The sequence below is a fragment of the Oculina patagonica genome, chromosome 4 (assembly GCF_052425735.1).
Source record: "Oculina patagonica isolate OP01 chromosome 4, crgOcupat, whole genome shotgun sequence".
NCBI classification, from domain to species: domain Eukaryota; kingdom Metazoa; phylum Cnidaria; class Anthozoa; order Scleractinia; family Oculinidae; genus Oculina; species Oculina patagonica.
Genome location: NC_135761.1, coordinates 45,635,403 through 45,653,346, shown reverse-complemented (window position 1 = coordinate 45,653,346; position 17,944 = coordinate 45,635,403). Strand labels below are relative to the sequence as shown.

Here is a 17,944-nt window from a genome sequence, read left to right as displayed (position 1 = left end):
GATATGCATCAATATTTAGGGACTGTGCAATAATTAAGGCTGGTTTTCACTAACGACGGAGTCGCAAGAGGAGTCGTTATTAGAAGCACAGAGCGTTACGATTCAGTGAAATCAAACCGACGGAGTAGTTGACAGATTTTTCGATTCCGCTTTTGACTCCGTCGCTTATAATCCAGTGAAAACTTTGCTAGATTGTCAGAGTCGACACAAGCAGAAAGGAATTACTTGGAGGGCCTATTTAGGCGCGTTTACACGGTAGAGAAATTTGGGTACGGACCCGTCGCAAAAATGGTCCGGACCCGACCACTTTTGTAGAGAAACAGTCAAATCAAAACGGGGCCAAAGGCGCCTATGGCCCCGTTTTGATTCGACTGTTTCTCTACAAAAGCGGTAAGGTCACGGCCAATTTTTTGACTGGTCCGTACCTAATTTTCTCTGTCGTGTAAACGCGCCTCATTGTTTTTGAAAGCAAACATTTTGATTGGTTTGTGCTTCCGCTTTTGCTTGCTACTCCGACAAACTAGTTTTCACTAGATCATAAGCGACTGGGTCATAAGTGGAATTGGAAGGAAATGGAAATGTTCTACGCAGTGAACACCGCGCAACAAATTTCCCGCCTTTTCATACTGAAACATCCAGTCGTTAGTAACTAAGTCAATTGCTCGTTTTTAGAGTTACGGAAAATACGACTAGACCAATAAAATTAAAACTTATTAAACTATTTAGCTGTCGAACGAGAGCGATAATTAATACACTGAGGTTTCGATACACTCATATATAAAAAAGGCAAAAATAATAGAGCTGCAGTTGTATAATAATTATCTCAGACGTTTTGCTGTGTAGTGTCGCTGAGTAACTTTACTCGTTGTCTGTATTTTAACTTGCCCTGTGAGCTTTATTTTCAGTTTGTAGTTTCCTGACTTTCCTTTAGCTACGGGAGACCGTGTCCCGAGTCTTTTACGCGCGTACGTACTGGGGAACGTACGAGACAATTTAAACTTTTCAGCTCGACCGCTTTACCAATTTTCATTAGCTATAGGGCTACGCTCGTGCGAGCCGAAGGCGCGCACAGGAGCTAGGCCCTTGTCGATTGTGCTAGCATAATTTTTGGCATTATTTGGGAAAATGAGCATAATTTTTGTACTTTTTTTAAAAAAAAAAGGTAGCCCTGCTAGCATAATCGGCATATTTTTGGTATTTTTAAAGGGAACGTTGCCAGGTTCATGACTTGTTTGGTTATGATTGATTATATTTAAGTTCTGTCGATCGTTCAGCCTATTTTCATTCGTCTGGGAGAGGGGGGGGGGGGAGTTACCGCAGTACCGCCTCGTTCGTCTCTTAGATGACTGGGTACACCGGGAGAAAATTAAAGATTGCGACGTCCCAGTTCGCGCTTTCACAGGAAACAAAAAAGCGTGAAGCAACTTGCAGATACGATAAGAAGAGCAGCCGCCCGATAGGACAGAACCCGCTCACATTGATCGATCGGAGGCAAGTCAAAGAAAAATACAAGACCAGAGAAAACGTCCCATTTCATGATCGCATCAAAAAAGCATAGTTTAATTTTTAACATAATTTGGAAAAAAATCGGGCACTGCTATCAATATCTAGTAGCATTATATGCTTCTTTTACTAGCACAATCCATAGCGGCCTAGGCCAGGAGCTCCGTAATCAAAGGTATTTTTTTTAAGATAAAAATAATGGAACAGAATAAACTGAATCGATCGAATAAACTACTTCCTCTCATGAAAGTCACTGTGTACATGTACGTGATAAAAGAGGAGAAGCGGTTGTTCAAAGCATGATTGAGATAATCATGATAACCGTGAATTTCAATACAAAAGGGATTGTGTATTATTATTTTTTTTAGTTCGATGAATCTCACAACAATGTAAACGGGACGACGCCAATTAACCCGTGAAATGAAACTGAAATGAAGAAATTTAAAACGGAATGAAGCAATGAAGGAAAGAAAAAAATTGCAAAGCCGCTGAACAACAAGGAGTGGTCGCAAAGTCAAGCCGTAGACATATGGCGGCGGCTTCGTTACAGAAAATTTTGTGTCTGTTTTCTTTGACATTTTAGTTACAAAAACCACAATTCATCTTCAATATTCCGGCAAGTGGAAGAACTGTTAAGTACGTAACTGTCTGGTATGAATTCCGATGACAACCCGTCCACAAATCCTTTATCTTCGCTTTCAAACTTGCCCGACAGCCCCGACTCTGATGTAGAGGAGCTGGACCCATTAGTGCTCGGCGCGTCAGAAGAAGTCAACACTTCTTCTTGCAACGACGACAGAAACATCGTTCAGACTTCCAAGGCTGCGGTCAACGTTGAGTCGTTCCATCCGGAAATTCTAGGCCTGCAGAAAAAATCTCCTCTAAATTCACCTTACATTTACGACGAACATTCAAACATGGCGAACGAGACGGTTAACGGAGAACAACGCGCGAAGCCAACGCAGATTAATGATTTTACCGATTCCGAGAGCGTTAGGGATACAACAAACGAGAACGGAACAAACGATAATATGACGGATTCGGAATCTTCTATGATCACAACGACTGTAGTTTCTGAAGGGATTTCCCTCGACTCTGCTCGAGGCATTGTTGTTATGGAACAAGTCGCTTTGGAACAAATCAATGAATTGATCGCTAGTACCTCACAGATGCAAGATAACAGTAGTTCTGGCAGCAATGCAGAAGTCGAGGACCCATGTGATAGACGGCACTTCAGGAGTGAAAGTCAAAACTCGGACAGTTCTTCAACGGAGTTAGAATTATCCAGACAGTCGCTACAAGAACAAGTTTCTATAGACACCGAATCCGCCGACATGTTTAACATGAGTAGATTTGAAGAGCTTGATACTAAAGAAATTGCCGAAGCTCTCACGAATGAACTCAAGAAATACTCAATACCACAAGCTGTATTTGCACGCAAAGTTTTGAACAGATCTCAAGGGACACTTAGTGACGTTTTAAGAAAGCCTAAACCGTGGAATGAGTTGAGAGGTGGAAGAGAAATATTTCGTAAAATGAAGGAATGGTTGGATTTACCAGAGGTGAAGAGAATCCCACAACTAAGAACTGAAGGTAAGATACTAACATGGTGAGAATGACTTGTATTCTCTTAAAAACAATCTTTGTGAATAATTTCTACAACAGTGCTTTGTTCCTCTCTTAATTAGCACAGTATATAGGGACGCCATGTTTTGTATTGTTTCAGACCTTGTACAGTACATGTTTGAATGTACAACCTCATTGTCTGAATTATTCAATATTGTCTGGTCACTTATGTCCAGGATTGAAAGCAAGTATTGTTTAATGAGTACTTCGTGTTTGACTGTGTTATTTGACATTTCCATATTACTTCATATTTGACAAATTTTGGTGTGTTTTGATGAACCTTTTTTTACTGAGACACTGTGATGCCTGTCATTTCATTAGCGTTCAATCCTGGACATATCTGTAGGTCTTGAGTACAGATTAAATGCTGTGAGGTCTGTACTCATGACCAAGGTCAAGATCCTCCGGTACAGACCGACTAACCTTGGGTAATAAGATATTACAGTGCTATATACATGTAGCTAAACAAGAAAACTTAAATTATAAAAAAAAATAAAAATATGGTTGTATCTGACCTTTAAAAAAGTTTTCGAACTTTTAAATTAATTTATTCTTTTAGTCATTTTATTCTGTGCAGGGGCTATTCGTATGGCACCCGTACGCGGACTTTAGTTTGCTATTCGTACGGGAGTCCACAATTTCAGTAAATTTCTATGTGATAACTTATTTTATTACTTAGGTTGAGATACAGTAAGTGATTCTATTGAGAACGGTTGATTTAATTCAGAATAATCTGCAGACTCATTTTGCATCAAAATTGTGACGGATTGCTCATTGCAAGCCATGTTTTCATTCTCTCGAGCCTCTTTCATTGATTGACAAACTATTCTTACAGGAGCTGAAGTTACTTTATTTGAAAGTTTTTAACTTCTGACCTCTAGTATATAAATCAAAAACTTTCGCAATTCTGTCACCAGCTGGTGTTTTGATAGCTACCTGAGCTGAAGATATATATATTTTTTAATTTTCTTGTTCTCTTTACTTTTTCTCTCATCAAGTTTTTTTGGCTTTTTCATTTGGTGTAGTGTTTGTAACAAGTCAGTGTTTGTTATTGTTTTTGTTTGTAACTTTCTCATGGTAAAAGTACCGTATTTTCTCGATTAAACGCCGGACCCCGATTAAACGCCGGCCTCGTATAAACGCCAGGTCAAATTTGCTAGTTTTTAAATAAACGCCGGGGGCGTTTGTTCGAGGTCCCGGCGTTTATTTGAGGTCAAGCTAGCAAGTAAATATATTCTGTTTGTCACAAATCTCGATTGCAACATAAACTGTCCAATCCGTAATAGTGCGCCTTTGGGAAATAATCACCTTTGGATACCCAGGGACACTTTTTTGGGGCTGAAGGAAGAGAAAAATTGTCCCGCCTTGACAAACTGCCCCTTGGTCTCGAAGATCGGTAACAATAAATCAGTCTGAAAAATTGGCTGAAAATTGCAGTCCGTTAATAAACACCGGGCCCCGATTAAACGCCGGCTTCAAATAAACGCCGGGTTCATGACGCCAAGTTTGAAATAAACGCCGGGGGCGTTTATTTGAGAAAATACGGTAACAGCTAGACCAGTCTTGATGCTGGAGCATGTTCAATATTGATGTTAGCCAATCAACTTTGTGACTTTGATAGCTCCCAGTCCATCTGACACTCGGCCTTCTGTAGGTACAGTAATATTTATTTTAAGTTTCAAGATCTTATGTTGTAAACTTTTGCTAAGATGACACAATCCTGTTTTCACTTGAGACTGTAATAAACAAGTAGACTGCAAGCTCAAATTTGCTCTGAGGTGATGGAATAGTCAATGTCAGAGTCACAGCCAAGATAACTATCACTCATCAGGGCTCAAAATTGCGACTGATACCACTGATTCTCTCTCGACTATTGCCATAATGTGAGTAACTTAGTTTTCTTGTCTAATGTTCGAGACACGTATTGTTTGGGTCACTTTATTCTCGCATTTTTTTTGAAATTGCAAAATTCGTGAAATTAACGTGTCGCGAAAATATCATGTAATAAGGTACGTGGTGTTCAGGGTTTTAGGTGACCTTTTGATTGTACTTTATATTGCCCTTTCAGCTGCTTTGGAACTTGATGCTAAAGCTAGAAAGGAAGAATTACATGTACATGGCCCAGCAGCCAAGAAGTCCAGGTTATACTTTACAGATTCTCAGAAAAGAGCACTATTTGCCATTTTCAAGGAAACTAAAAAGCCTTCAAGAGAAATGCAGAATGCTCTTGCAGAAGAACTTGGGCTTGAAAGGGGAACAGTTGCAAACTTCTTTATGAATGCCAGACGGCGACATCCAGAGATTTAGAGGTATTTATTAAGTACTGTTAAACTACAATTTCTGTGTTGACCACAAATCTGTGAAAGGGGGTTCATTTCACACTTTGATTGTTAGAGAGTTCTGTTATAACAGTGACATGGAGTGTGAAGGCCTCTTTTGGCATTGTAAATCACAAGTTCGGCTCATTTTGCATTTAAATTATAAATACATGGCATCCTTGTAAAGCAGGTTTTTGTTTGTTTGTTCTTACTAGTAGTTAGCCTCTCTTAGCTAGTTTAGTTAGTTTTATCCCTTGTTCCTTTTTTATTATGTATACCTAAATGGAATTTACCATGTTTTAAACGAAGTATTACCTACCTACCTACCTACCTACCTACCTACCTACCTACCCACCCACCCACCCACCCACCCACCCACCCACCCACCTACCTACCTACCTACCTACCTACCTACCTACCTACCTACCTACCTACCTACCTACCTACCTACCTTCCTACCTACTACCTACCTACCTACCTACCTACCTACCTACCTGCCTACCTACCTACCTACCTATCTACCTACCTACCTACCTACCTACCTACCTATCTACCTACATGTACCTACCTACCTACCTACCTACCTACCTATCTACCTACATGTACCTACCTACCTAATCTGAATACCTTTTAGGGGGGTTGGATTTTTTGGATGAAAAACTGTGCCAAGGGCTATTGTGGGTGTTGACAAAAAGGTGTAGCCCAGGGTTCTTATTTTTATGCCAAACAATGGCATCAGTTTCATTTACAAACATAGACTACATGCAAATAACAAGTGGAGATCATGTTTAAGTTTGTGACAAATGCATAATGAATAACGAAAAATGGATACAAAAACTGTCTGGAATGGTCTCTTGACATGAGAAAAAATGACTCGTCTGTTCTGAGACCCTTTGGTTTCTCTAAAGTTTTTCAACAGTGCACAAACAAAATATAAAGTGCTGGGGGCTTTAAATGAGTTCAAATGCAAAAGGGTAGCGGTGGTTAATTTTTGGCCACTCTGCAGTTGCTCTTGTGCTTGCTTCCCATACAAAAATACAAAACATTCGCAGACAGACTAAAAAAAACACTTTTGGGTGTGACAAACTATACATTCTGGGCCTTTGGAGTTTAGCCTTACATTGTTTAGCCTTAGATTGTTTTTTTATTGTAAAGCCACACGTTTGTTGTGACTAGCTTCTTAATAAAGACTTCTACTACTACTACTACTACTACATGACTTTGTGGGTTTTACAATTTGGCCTCATATGCATCCCCAATGACTGATATACTGAGTAAACCCCCCCCCCCCCCCCAACCTTTTTGTCAACACATAAAAAGTCTCTTCACTTGTCTGCATAAATGTACATTTTTAAGTATAGGTTGAGAGAATTTGGTTATTAATTAAGCAGTACGTTCCTTTTGGCGACCAGCTTCTTAATTCTCATGGCCTGTATGCTTGAATTTGTATTCTGATGCCCCAGGAGAAATATGAAAGTGATCCTATGTGCTAAATAGGTTAATCATTAATTGGCATGGGATAAGCTTGATATTACAACAATAGTTTTATTTATTCAAGGTTAAAAATAAAATAATATTGTATACATTACAATAATCATGTGTGGTATGTACAAAATCACAAGTACATTTATGGACTGTTTTGGCATCAAGTCAATCAAGTCACAGAAGTCTATCTTATAGGGAATGTCAATCTTGCAAGAGAGGGCACATAGAGCAGAATCTCAGGTCAAGTCAACTTTATTTAGGCAGGATGGCCCAATCAGCCCTTGGCTGGTATCAAAAGGGGCCCTGTGTAAAATATGACGACATAATAAAAATTTGAAATTTTTACAATGATTAAAAACGGATAAAAGAGCACTTAAAAATACAAATGAATTATAATAATTTAAAAAAATAAGAAGAAAATGGAAACCAAGTTACATAAGTGAAAAAACAAGCAAAAGTAAAACTACTGTCTAAAATAAAGTCTAAGATTGTTCTTAAAGATGGGAAGCATTGTTGCTTCTTTTATTTACTTTACCTTTCATTACACTGAGCAAGCATTGTTTTGCATCCCTTACATGCACTACTAACTAGTTTTTTTCCTTTTTTCTGGCTTCCACAGCTTCAAGATGACCTTTATACTGATTATGCAAGTGATGGAACATGAGGGAAGTCAATGATAAATGAGCTTCTTGTATATTCATCATTATCTGCACACGTACGGCATGTACGGTTAGGCGTTACAATCCCAGGTTTCGTGCAAGAAAACAAGTTTGTCAATGTATGTGAAAAACAGTGACTGAGCATGACTTGTACTCTCCTTTTAGAGCGGTTTTCAATTGAGTGTCGTAAAACCAAAACCAAAGTTATTACTCTGGCCAATCACAAAACACACAGGCAATCCAGTGAACCAATCAAAACTCGAAGCAAATACAAGTAGCTGACGCGAAGCGCGGGAAAACGTGCGCGAGCGAGTCACGATTGGTTTTGGTTTTAGTCCTGATTGGTCGAGAAAGTGGCGCGAGATTTTTAAACCAATCACTGAGTGTAGTAATGCAAAACCAAAGCAAACACAAACTACTTTCGACACTCAAGTGAAAACCGCTCTACCAAAGATTTGCATCTCAACTTTTGAGTGTGCATATGTATGCGCATTGTCAGTAGTGTTTCTGTTTTCTTTTTATGACATAGATCAAGTTGAAATCTATCTTGAAGATAATTAGTATTACAGTAATATATTGAGACAGTTATTATATGTATGATATCCTGGTTTAATACAGCAGACTCTTGATACCTCGAACAGTGCCTTCAACTCTATGGTGGCACTTACATGTACAAACAACTCTCTCTAAAACGGACAACGTACTCTATTTGAATTTTTAAACTTTACTCGGCTTTCATGAAAACCAATTGTAAATTGATGGAATTCCGACTTTGAATAAAGTGTCACTCACTCACTCACACCGTCAGGACCAGCTCTAACTGTCTGTCTAAAGAGGTGTGCGTCTTATAGAGAGTTTAGTAACAGTAAAATTGCAGAAAAACGGCAGGGACGGGACCAACACCAGGTTTCCGTCTTAGTAAGTTGACTGTACATGTATTTGTTTACCGGCTGGGGGCTCTGTCAACAGTTAGTAGCTCACTAATGAATTATCTTGAACTCATAACCGCTTTGAGAAAACCTCTTGGAAGGAGAACAGACAAATGTCAAACTACATGTAATGCACATTCAAATGTCTGTAAAAAGAGAAGCGTTTTGTTTTTAGTAAAGTTTACTTGTATACTGATCTAAACAAAGCCATGCCTGAAATGAAGATCATATGTGCAGAGACTGTACAAGTTGGTTTCACATTCGTTAAACCAAACTTTTTTATTTATTTTCCTTAGGAGTGCGAGTTAATGAGAGTGTACTGCGATAGAAATTTACCAAGGCAGCGTTTCTTTCAGCCAATCTTAATCCGGATTTCGCGATCGAAGATTAGATTTCCCACAAATCAATCTTAGATTTCACCTCCGATGGAGGCTCGTTCAGAGTGTTAACAAATGCTGGTTTCAGATTTTCGTTCCATTTGAGCGAACTTGGTCCGGATTATATAGCACATGGTCAGTCAGCTCGGCCCCTTGTCGTTGTAGCTCGATCTTTTTTAGATTTTCGTTCCAGCTAGCGTGAAGATTCAAACAAATCTGACAACTGGATCCGAAAATGGATTGGTTAAAAGAAACGCTTCCTAAATTACGGCTGATGTTTTGTTGACTTGATGTCGTGAATTACTAAGTAGTTGAATAAGTTCATTGTCAAAAGCTTCTGTTTTCATTTTGTCAAAACTTTGTTTCGTCATTCACTTGTCTTCGGGAGAAGTTAAAATTACCGTTTTTGCTACGCCCCTCTTAAAAAACCGAAAAGAGAGTCTGAGACTAAATAGCCAATCAGATAACTGGGCGAATGCACGTAAAGATTATTACGTTAGTTCTACTTGATAAGGATACTTTTTGTAATACCACAGTCATGCTTGGAGAGGCGATTCTAACCGTAAAAGGGTGTTTCCTCCCCGAGAGCGATTCAGATACCAGAAGACTTTGTAGATAAGTAGTTAGTAACTAGCTATACTTTTAAAGATAAATATATGACAGATATAAATGTAACGTAAGGAATATTTTAATGACAGATGTGACTACATGCAGGATTGCAGTGTAATAATTTTGCAGTGCACTGTGCGTGTATATGAAATATGAGAAATAAACTATTTTATTCGAAAGTTTTCTCGTAGTAGGGTTACCGAGTGGTACCCATTGATGCACTTGGGTGGAGTAAGGTGTGTTGTTCAAGAATACAGTAAGAGGAAAGATAATGGCCAGTTTGGCATCCAACGGACCATTTTGGTGGAATACAGTAAACACCCGCGTGTAAGAACCTAGTGGTTTAAGAACCTGCTGGCAGAAATTCGCCATTTTAATACCCCAAAATATAAGAACCTGTTTAGCCAAGCAAATTTCAGCAGGTTCTTATATGTGGGTTATAGAAAATTTTTATGAACATTTTTAACAGAACATCCCAAACTATATTTACAAATAAAGAGAAGACAGATATACATAGACTGTAATTGTCTTCTTTGGACCTTGCATGAGGCTTGAAGCAATACAGTTATGAATAAATGCTGCATAATGAAGGACCAAACCCATTTTTTTTCTTCTCGTACAATCAAAAACTATGGCTCCTCCTTAGAAATTAAGAACCTACTTAGCCTAAATTACCAATAACTACCCTCAAATACAAGAACCAATTTTGCCAAACTTAGAAAATTGTAGGTTCTTACACGCGGGTGTTTACTGTATCTGGAGGCCTATAATCGAGTCATATTGGGTTAAAGTGTCAAAGGAAACAAACTTAGAATCCAAGCACTTTAAACTGTGTTACTTTTCAAACCATTCATTAAAAGTCCGTTATTCACGTTGGATGTCCAAGTTAGGTCGACAAGCCTCCCAAAAACAAAGAATCTTGTGCTAACAGCCAATTGAACACCCTTTTTAAAGGCGAAAACTGAGATTTGCTTCTGGAGTAAGTTGCTACATTTCTTTACCTTTACCTCTGATTTTCTTGAAATTGACATCTTGAATAATGCTTTACGGTTACGCCCCAGTACTGACGAGACAGGAGAATATGACGAAGAACAAACCACACAAAAATATCATCATCTTGCCAACCTTTTGGTGTCACAGAGACAAAATTAGTTTAGCATAGATCTTACAAATAAAAGGCTTCTAGCAATAAACGTATCTAAATAATTATACAAATTACTTCAGTTTAGGGAACACTTCCCGCCAGCCTTCGTGTGGTTATTACCTTTTGTGTAAGCGCCGATGCGGACAACTTTGTGCAAAGTTCGCTTTGGTTCAATGGGCCTCTCCCAAAAATGGATACCTCTAGTGGTTATAATCAAATGCAACCAGGAAGCTAACTATTCAACACTCCGTACCTCTACTTTTAAGCCTGGTTTTCACTAGCGACGCAAGAACAAGTGCAAGCACGAGAAAAGGACAAATTTTGACCATCAGCTTGTGCAAGCGGCAAGCACAAGAATCAAGATGCAATGCGCTTGTGCTTTTGCTTGCGTCGGAGCCGTTTAAACGGTGAAATAAGAGCTGTCAGTCCTTGCACTTGTGCTTGCGTCGCTAGTGAAAACCAGGCTTTTAAAGTAGTTAAAAGGATGAATGGCATCCAGTTGTCAATGGGTAAAACGGACTGTGTCGATCACGGCTGAGTTAAGTCTATTTCATTAAGTTTTATTCAAAATTAATACTCTTCAAAACTTAATGTTAGCCAAAAAATTACCTCTATATCTCCCATATAGGTATAAATAAGTTTCGTAAGCTTTTAAAACAGCAAAGGTACTCAAAAGAATAACGATTGTCTCTATTTCTTACTGTTTTGACTTTCCTCTCTTTTAATTTCGGGCGCAAAAAAAAATTTTTCCAGGCACCGATGGGATTTGAACCCATGACCTCCTGTTTACTAGACAGGCGCTCTAACCAACTGAGCTACGGCGCCAACTGCTGTCAAGAAATAGTTAATAATATAACAAACGTTTAATTCCGTTCTCAAATCGGCATCTTTTTCCCAGCTATTTGCAGTGCTTACCCCCAAGTGGGAAGTATATTGACCTCAGTGCTTTGGAACATCGCCCTAAAGTCATACTAGCCGTGGTCTCTTACTTTGAGATGACGTCCAGCACTGGCCACATAACGTCGCTAATTTTCTGCAAAATTAGATTTTCTATTATAAGTAATTTATTACCCAACATTTTTCTTTCCTCGAATCTAACGGTTAAAAAAATATATTTTACTTTTGCACTTTAGCCGAGAAACACACTTTATTGATACACTTAAAAACACGTACATTACTTACAATTACATACACTATTGGAGATTATACAATGTTGCTTTTCTTTTACATGATTAAAGAAAAAAAACAACAACAAAAGTACAAAAAGGAGTCCATGCATTAGCTTAAAGTATTACAATTTTAAAAAAAAAATTATATATACTTCGTTATTGAGAGCAATTTTTTTAAAGTAATTCGCTACAGTGACCTTGTATTATTATTATTATTTAGATAAACAGCTTTACGTTTGAGTACATTTTTCTAGTTTCCATTGTACAATTAGTTTATTGGCAAGTTCATCTAGAGACATTTCTTTCTGAAGATATTTTGAAGAATAGATATAGTGTTTGACCAAGATGATGAGCAAATCTAGCTTGCGTTTTGTGGGTTCCGAGAGCACATTAGTCGCGTGACATGTGTCGTGAAAAGCAATTTGTTCTTTTGAGAGTGTTACCTCAGTACCTTGACGATGATTGAACCATGATATAATTTGTGAATAAAGTTTTACAGACTCCTTGCAGTCAATGAACGTATGTTCTATTGAATCTGCATTAAAACAATATATACATTTATCGTCTTCGGCTAGGTGGTATAGTTTGAGTTCTTTCTTCGTTACAATTGTTCTATGCAGAAAACGAAAACAAAATTGACGAAGTTTATTGTCCTTAGTGAAGCGATAAATATCTTGAAAACTTCTAGTCCATTCACCAAGTTTTTCAGGGAATTTACTCTGCCACTTTTTTACACCACTCGGGACAATAGGATCATGGTTGTTGAACAATTGGTAATAGTTTTTGCAACGTGCTTCAGCCAGATTAATTAAAGTTTTGTTTGAAAGAATGGATGCGGAGGTCGAGGAAAGATCAGCTGCAGGAATAGAAGTTTGAGCTGCTCTTCTTTTCAACTCCGATGGAATGGCTGAAATTAGCTGAAAGTAGTGCATATAATTTGTGGTGATATTAAATTTGTCGCTAAACTCTTCGTACGATAAAAATTTGCCCTCAGAGTTTAACACATTCTTTACTGACACGATGCTAAGTTGTTTCATGGGATAGTAACTGCATGTCGCGAGCTTTGAAGAAACCAACTAGAATAAGAAGTATCTTGGAGAGGCCATCTTCGAGCAAGATAAGACTTGGCAAGCCCAGTCTAAAATCAGTTGGCGCCGTAGCTCAGTTGGTTAGAGCGCCTGTCTAGTAAACAGGAGATCATGGGTTCAAATCCCATCGGTGCCTGAAAATTCATTTTTGGCAAATTTAAAGAAAACCCATATATTTTTAGCGCAATCCTAATGTAGTGTATGGAAAGAGTATGAATGGATCCCTCTTCATAATAATAATAATAATAATAAAGTTTTTTGGGCGCATTTAAAAAACTCAATGTGCTTACAATGCTAAATAAAAATAAATTAGTTGAAACCTAAAAAATGTTTTCTATAACAGTAATAAATGAAATAACTAAAGGTAACATGAAAGCTAGGTACGGCTTCTCATAAAATTAATCAAAAATGACATTTCCGTAACAAGAATGTTTTAAGGGCAGATTTAAAGACGAAGAGATGTTGAATACTACTACCACGATGCACTGCGGCTTTCTCGCAAAGAGCAAACTGTGCGTTGGATGTTTACTTAGCAACCGCTTTGAAGACGGCGATGGTGACATCTACGAAGAATTGAATGTGTATTTTATTTAATTATCTCACCTTAATCTTCAGATGCTGATCCATTAGGTTTCTACCTGTCAGACCAATCTTATCAATGGGCATTCGAAGACAACGTTCAAATCAACTGTAGTCTTCATCGTTCATATCTTCTATGAAACACGTTCCCACCATTAAAAATAATAACAGAACCCCTTTTTCATGTTAGTGCAGCTGCTATCCCTCTTAAATCAACTGATAAAAGATTTACCTATTTTCTTTTGTCGGCAAAGCGCGTGAAAATTACAAAATTGTCGGAACCGCAAAGGTCTTATCAATTTCTTTCCGCTTCTTGTCGTTCCCTTTTGGTCAGAAAAGTATCGTTATTCTTGTTATTTTTAACAGGAACTTAAATATATATTCTTGGGAAATGATTGAAATCTACGAGGCTCAAACCCAATTTAAAACATGCAAATAGGTCCTAAGCTGCTAAAATAGTTTACTTTTTTAGCACAGTGTTTAGTTAGACTTCTTCTCAAATTTACTTGAATGTTATCTGATTACAAATAAATCCGTTTTTATCAGTCTGGCCCGTTAATGGAATAAAACTTCCGTTCACTAATACAACGTTTTTAAGCTTCTCTTTCTTTTTATCATGTAATTTCACGCTATAAAAAGTAATTTTCCGTCGCTCGATACTTGCGTTTAGTTTCTTGTTCGAGAGCCTTTCAGCTAGCTTTTCCAGACATGCCGACAAGTTAAGTTCCTTTTTTCTTTCCATTAAAGAAAAAATACAACTGAATGAAATAATTCATATAGCGTGATCGTCCGGGTGAGAGTAGTTCTGAGAAGAACTGTTGTTGGTGACTGACGTTTCGACAACCTGAGCGGAAGTCATCTTCAGAGTCAAGTGTAAGTAATAATAATAATAATAATTTGCTAATTTATATAGCGCATATTTTCATGTTCTGATCAATAGCGCTTTACATCTTATGAAAATAAAAATAAAGTTATAGATTATAAAAATACTTCTTAAAAAGATAAGTTTTAAGTTGAGATTTGAAACAGTCAAGTGATGTCGCTTGACGAAGCTCCACAGGTAGAACATTCCAAAGTTTCGGAGCTGCCACTGAAAATGATCTAGCTCCCAATGTTGACAGCATCTTTCCCTTGGGATGGTCCAATAAGGGCATGCCAGTAGACCTAAGATTGTATAATGAATTCGATTTTATCCTAATTATATCGCTAAGATAAGTTGGCGCCAGGCCATAAATACATTTAAAAGTCAAAAGTAAAATCTTATAATCAATACGCAAAGAAACCGGCAGCCAGTGCAGCTCGTAAAGCGCCGGTGTAATGTGAGAAAACTTTCCGATGCCAAGAATAAGTCTTGCTGCTGCATTTTGTACACGTTGTAATTTAGCAATCTGCGCCTTTGGTAAGCCAAACAATAAACCATTACAATAGTCAAGACGGCTGGTTATAAAAGCATGAACCAAAGTAATTAAAGAATCCCTCGATAGGTATTTCTTAATACGTCTCAAATTATGCAAATGATAAAATGCCGCATTACAAGCCTTGTTTATATGATCAGTCAAACCACGATCCAAGGTTTTTGACACATGGGCTTGGACTGATGCGATTATCGCCCACAGTAATGGAACACGAATCTAGTTTATCAAGCTGTTGTCGTGTGCCGATCAACAAAAACTCGGTTTTGTCATCATTGATCATCAACCGATCGTGAATCATCCATTTCCTCACCGCGTCAATGCACTTTTCCATAGCTTGTATAGCATCAGCTTGAGCGGTGTTACCAAGTGGTTTAAAACTCAGGTACAGCTGCGTATCATCCGCGAAACAATGAGCATCAGGAAGATAATGTTCTACGATCTTAAACAGCTTGGACACATATATTATGAATAACAGAGGCCCTAAGCACGAGCCTTGAGGTACTCCGCAGTTCAAGTCAAAAGGACGAGAAAGGACCCCATGTACAGAGACGCGCTGACTTCTATCAGACAAGTACGATCTAAACCAATTCAGAGCAGTCCCACGTATGCCAACCTCGTCAGATAGCCTCTCTAAAAGTAGTTGATGATCAACGGTGTCAAAGGCAGCACTCAGATCCAACAAAATTAACAATGTGACGTGTTGAGAATTCATCTTTAACAAAATATCGTTCATCACCTTGATAAGTGCAGTTTCAGTGCTATGGAATTGCCTGTAAGAAGATTGAAGCACGGGAAAGATAGCATTTGAAACCATGTGATCGTAAACTTGATCGATGAAATCCAAAGCGCTTCACCACGGAAGCAATTGAAGCTCGTCCAGTGACAGAAATTCGACCATAATGACTAAAATATGCGCCAGGAAAAACCCTGAGAGCTTCTTGGCAAGGCCCATGATAATGGCAATCGATTGGATCGCAAGTAGAAGGAATTATAAAACAAATAGCTAAGAAATAAAACACTAAAATCAGAGCTTTGAAACTCGTGGCCGCCATATTCGGCGCCGCTGACCTCATATGTAATAGTAATACACTCTTTTTTTTCTAAAAGAATATTGTTTTTCCTGCCCAGGCTGAATATTCTTATTTTTCTGCCGATGTTAGGCTAAAAATTCTTGTGAATATTCTTATATTGTATCTTATGACATTTCCTTTTGTGCTGTATGCCATACATATGTATTACATGTACCGTTCATCGAACTGTTATTAGCATCGAACATTTGGCCAGTGCATGTTTCTATTGTTTAATTGGTTAGTTTTGCCGTTTAGAGAAAGGAAGAATTTTAGACGGTTTGGTTAAAAACATAATTCTATTGTATTTACAAATTTTCAACACACAAACTTATATTCTTTTCAAAATCTCAGCCTCGGGTTTATTCGTAAAGTATTCTTAAAATGTCAAGAATTTCAGCCTCGATATTCTTAGATAAATTAATAAATTTATTAATAGAATATACGGCACGATTGTTGCTCCTTCTTTTCCTTAGATCATATATTGTATCTTTGATTTTCTTCTGACACTTCGCTTTATCCTCCGGCTGCTTAAATCCCGACGAGGCTTCTTGCAGTTTACTACTCAGAATGTAACCACAAGTCTACTATTAGATAAAGCTTTCTCGTTAGCGTACGTCATTTTATTTATACAACAGTGACGTCCAGGGAAAAACTAGGGAAGAAAGTATTTTGCATACAGTTGTGAATGTAATTGATTTTAAAGATAAATTGTCTAGACTTCGAAAAAGGGGCGAAGCAGTTTTTCATAGAAAGAACAATATCATAATCAAGCTAATTGCAGATCTTTACATGCGTTGGTAATTATTTTTACTGGTAGTTTTGAGCTAGGTTTGCTAAGAGGGGAAAGAGAGCTCTTCATCAACAAATTACAAAACCTTGGACCTGAGTAATTCAAGGAAATAACGATACAGTAAGTGTAACCAATGTGCGTTTTTGATATTTCTGGGTTTGTTTTGATTATTTTAACATTCGAAATTTAAGAAGGATGTGTCTCAGTCAGTGACAGCTACTCGGGAAAAAAACGTTGATTTCTCCTAACAGTAGTCGAGCCTATGACTTTCCTTACAACGGTGGGAGCGATCGACCGTTGACGAATAGACCATTATTCCTCTCCAAAGAAGTACTTTGAAAATCTAGACTACATTTACCACAATCCACTTTTTAAGTGTCTCTGGGGGGGGGGGGGCAGGTTGGATATAATTTTACGCAGAGCGTTTTTATTACTATCAATTATGAACTCTGTTCGGTGACGATTAATATTCTAACCTATTATTAGACCTCTAAATGAAGCGAGACACTTCTGTGTCTGAGCTAACCACAAAATATTTATGCCGTCAATGAGACGCTGATTTGTTTTCAAACTTGTAATATATGCTGACTTAGTTTTCTATTTACTTACTTACTTGGAAATAACTCTTATAGAAACGCGATGTTGATAACAAACGTTATTGTTGGGCGCAAGAAAAACGTTTTCACCAAACAAAGGATTGAAAAGAAAGTCATCCGCAATTTGAAAACGTTGCCATGAGTTCGACAGCTAAGCCGGAAAATAAACAGTGACGAAATAATTAAATTTTATTACAAGTTTTTCCTGATTGACGTAATAGATTGATTGACGTAATGGCCACACACTCTGTGAAAAGAGGCGTTCCAAATTTAACAACAACCGATTCTTCCCAATTAGCTAAAAAGTTTTGCGCAAAAAAAACTTGCTTATCGTCGTTCGATCTTAAAGGGGCACTGTCACCAGTTTCACTCCAAAAACTCAGGAGCCTAAAAACATACGGAAACTACGAATATGGGTCCAATTTTGTTACAAATCAAAAATCACCATGCAAGTGTACTGAAGCGATAGACAAGTGATATTATTGTGATGCCATCAGGAATTTTAGATCTCTGCTTGAAGAATTCAGGCTGATTTTTTCAAGTTTTGTACTTGTCGACTGGAAAAAACTAAATATTATTATGACTCC

At 37.8% G+C, this 17,944-nt stretch overlaps 1 protein-coding gene and 2 non-coding genes across 3 annotated transcripts; 2 read left to right on the top strand and 1 right to left on the bottom strand.

The window, feature by feature from the left end:
- The first annotated feature begins 2,016 nt into the window (after positions 1–2,016).
- On the top strand, positions 2,017–7,688 carry LOC144652590 (uncharacterized). The gene is made up of 3 exons (XM_078512652.1): positions 2,017–3,096; positions 5,198–5,438; positions 7,552–7,688. The coding sequence occupies exons 1-2, from the start codon at positions 2,157–2,159 to the stop codon at positions 5,434–5,436; spliced, it is 1,179 nt and encodes a 392-aa protein (XP_078368778.1). The 5' UTR covers positions 2,017–2,156; the 3' UTR covers positions 5,437–5,438; positions 7,552–7,688.
- A 3,713-nt stretch (positions 7,689–11,401) lies between these two features.
- Positions 11,402–11,475, bottom strand: Trnat-agu (transfer RNA threonine (anticodon AGU)). The gene has a single exon. It is a non-coding gene; the product is annotated as a tRNA-Thr (tRNA).
- A 1,494-nt stretch (positions 11,476–12,969) lies between these two features.
- On the top strand, positions 12,970–13,043 carry Trnat-agu (transfer RNA threonine (anticodon AGU)). Its single transcript has one exon. It is a non-coding gene; the product is annotated as a tRNA-Thr (tRNA).
- Positions 13,044–17,944: the final 4,901 nt, after the last annotated feature.

Coding starts and splice junctions, on each gene's coding strand:
- LOC144652590 (XM_078512652.1), top strand. CDS start 2,157: ATGAATTCCGATGACAACCCGTCCACAAATCCTTTATCTTCGCTTTCA. Junction 3,097..5,197: donor CCCACAACTAAGAACTGAAG/GTAAGATACTAA, acceptor TTGCCCTTTCAG/CTGCTTTGGAACTTGATGCT.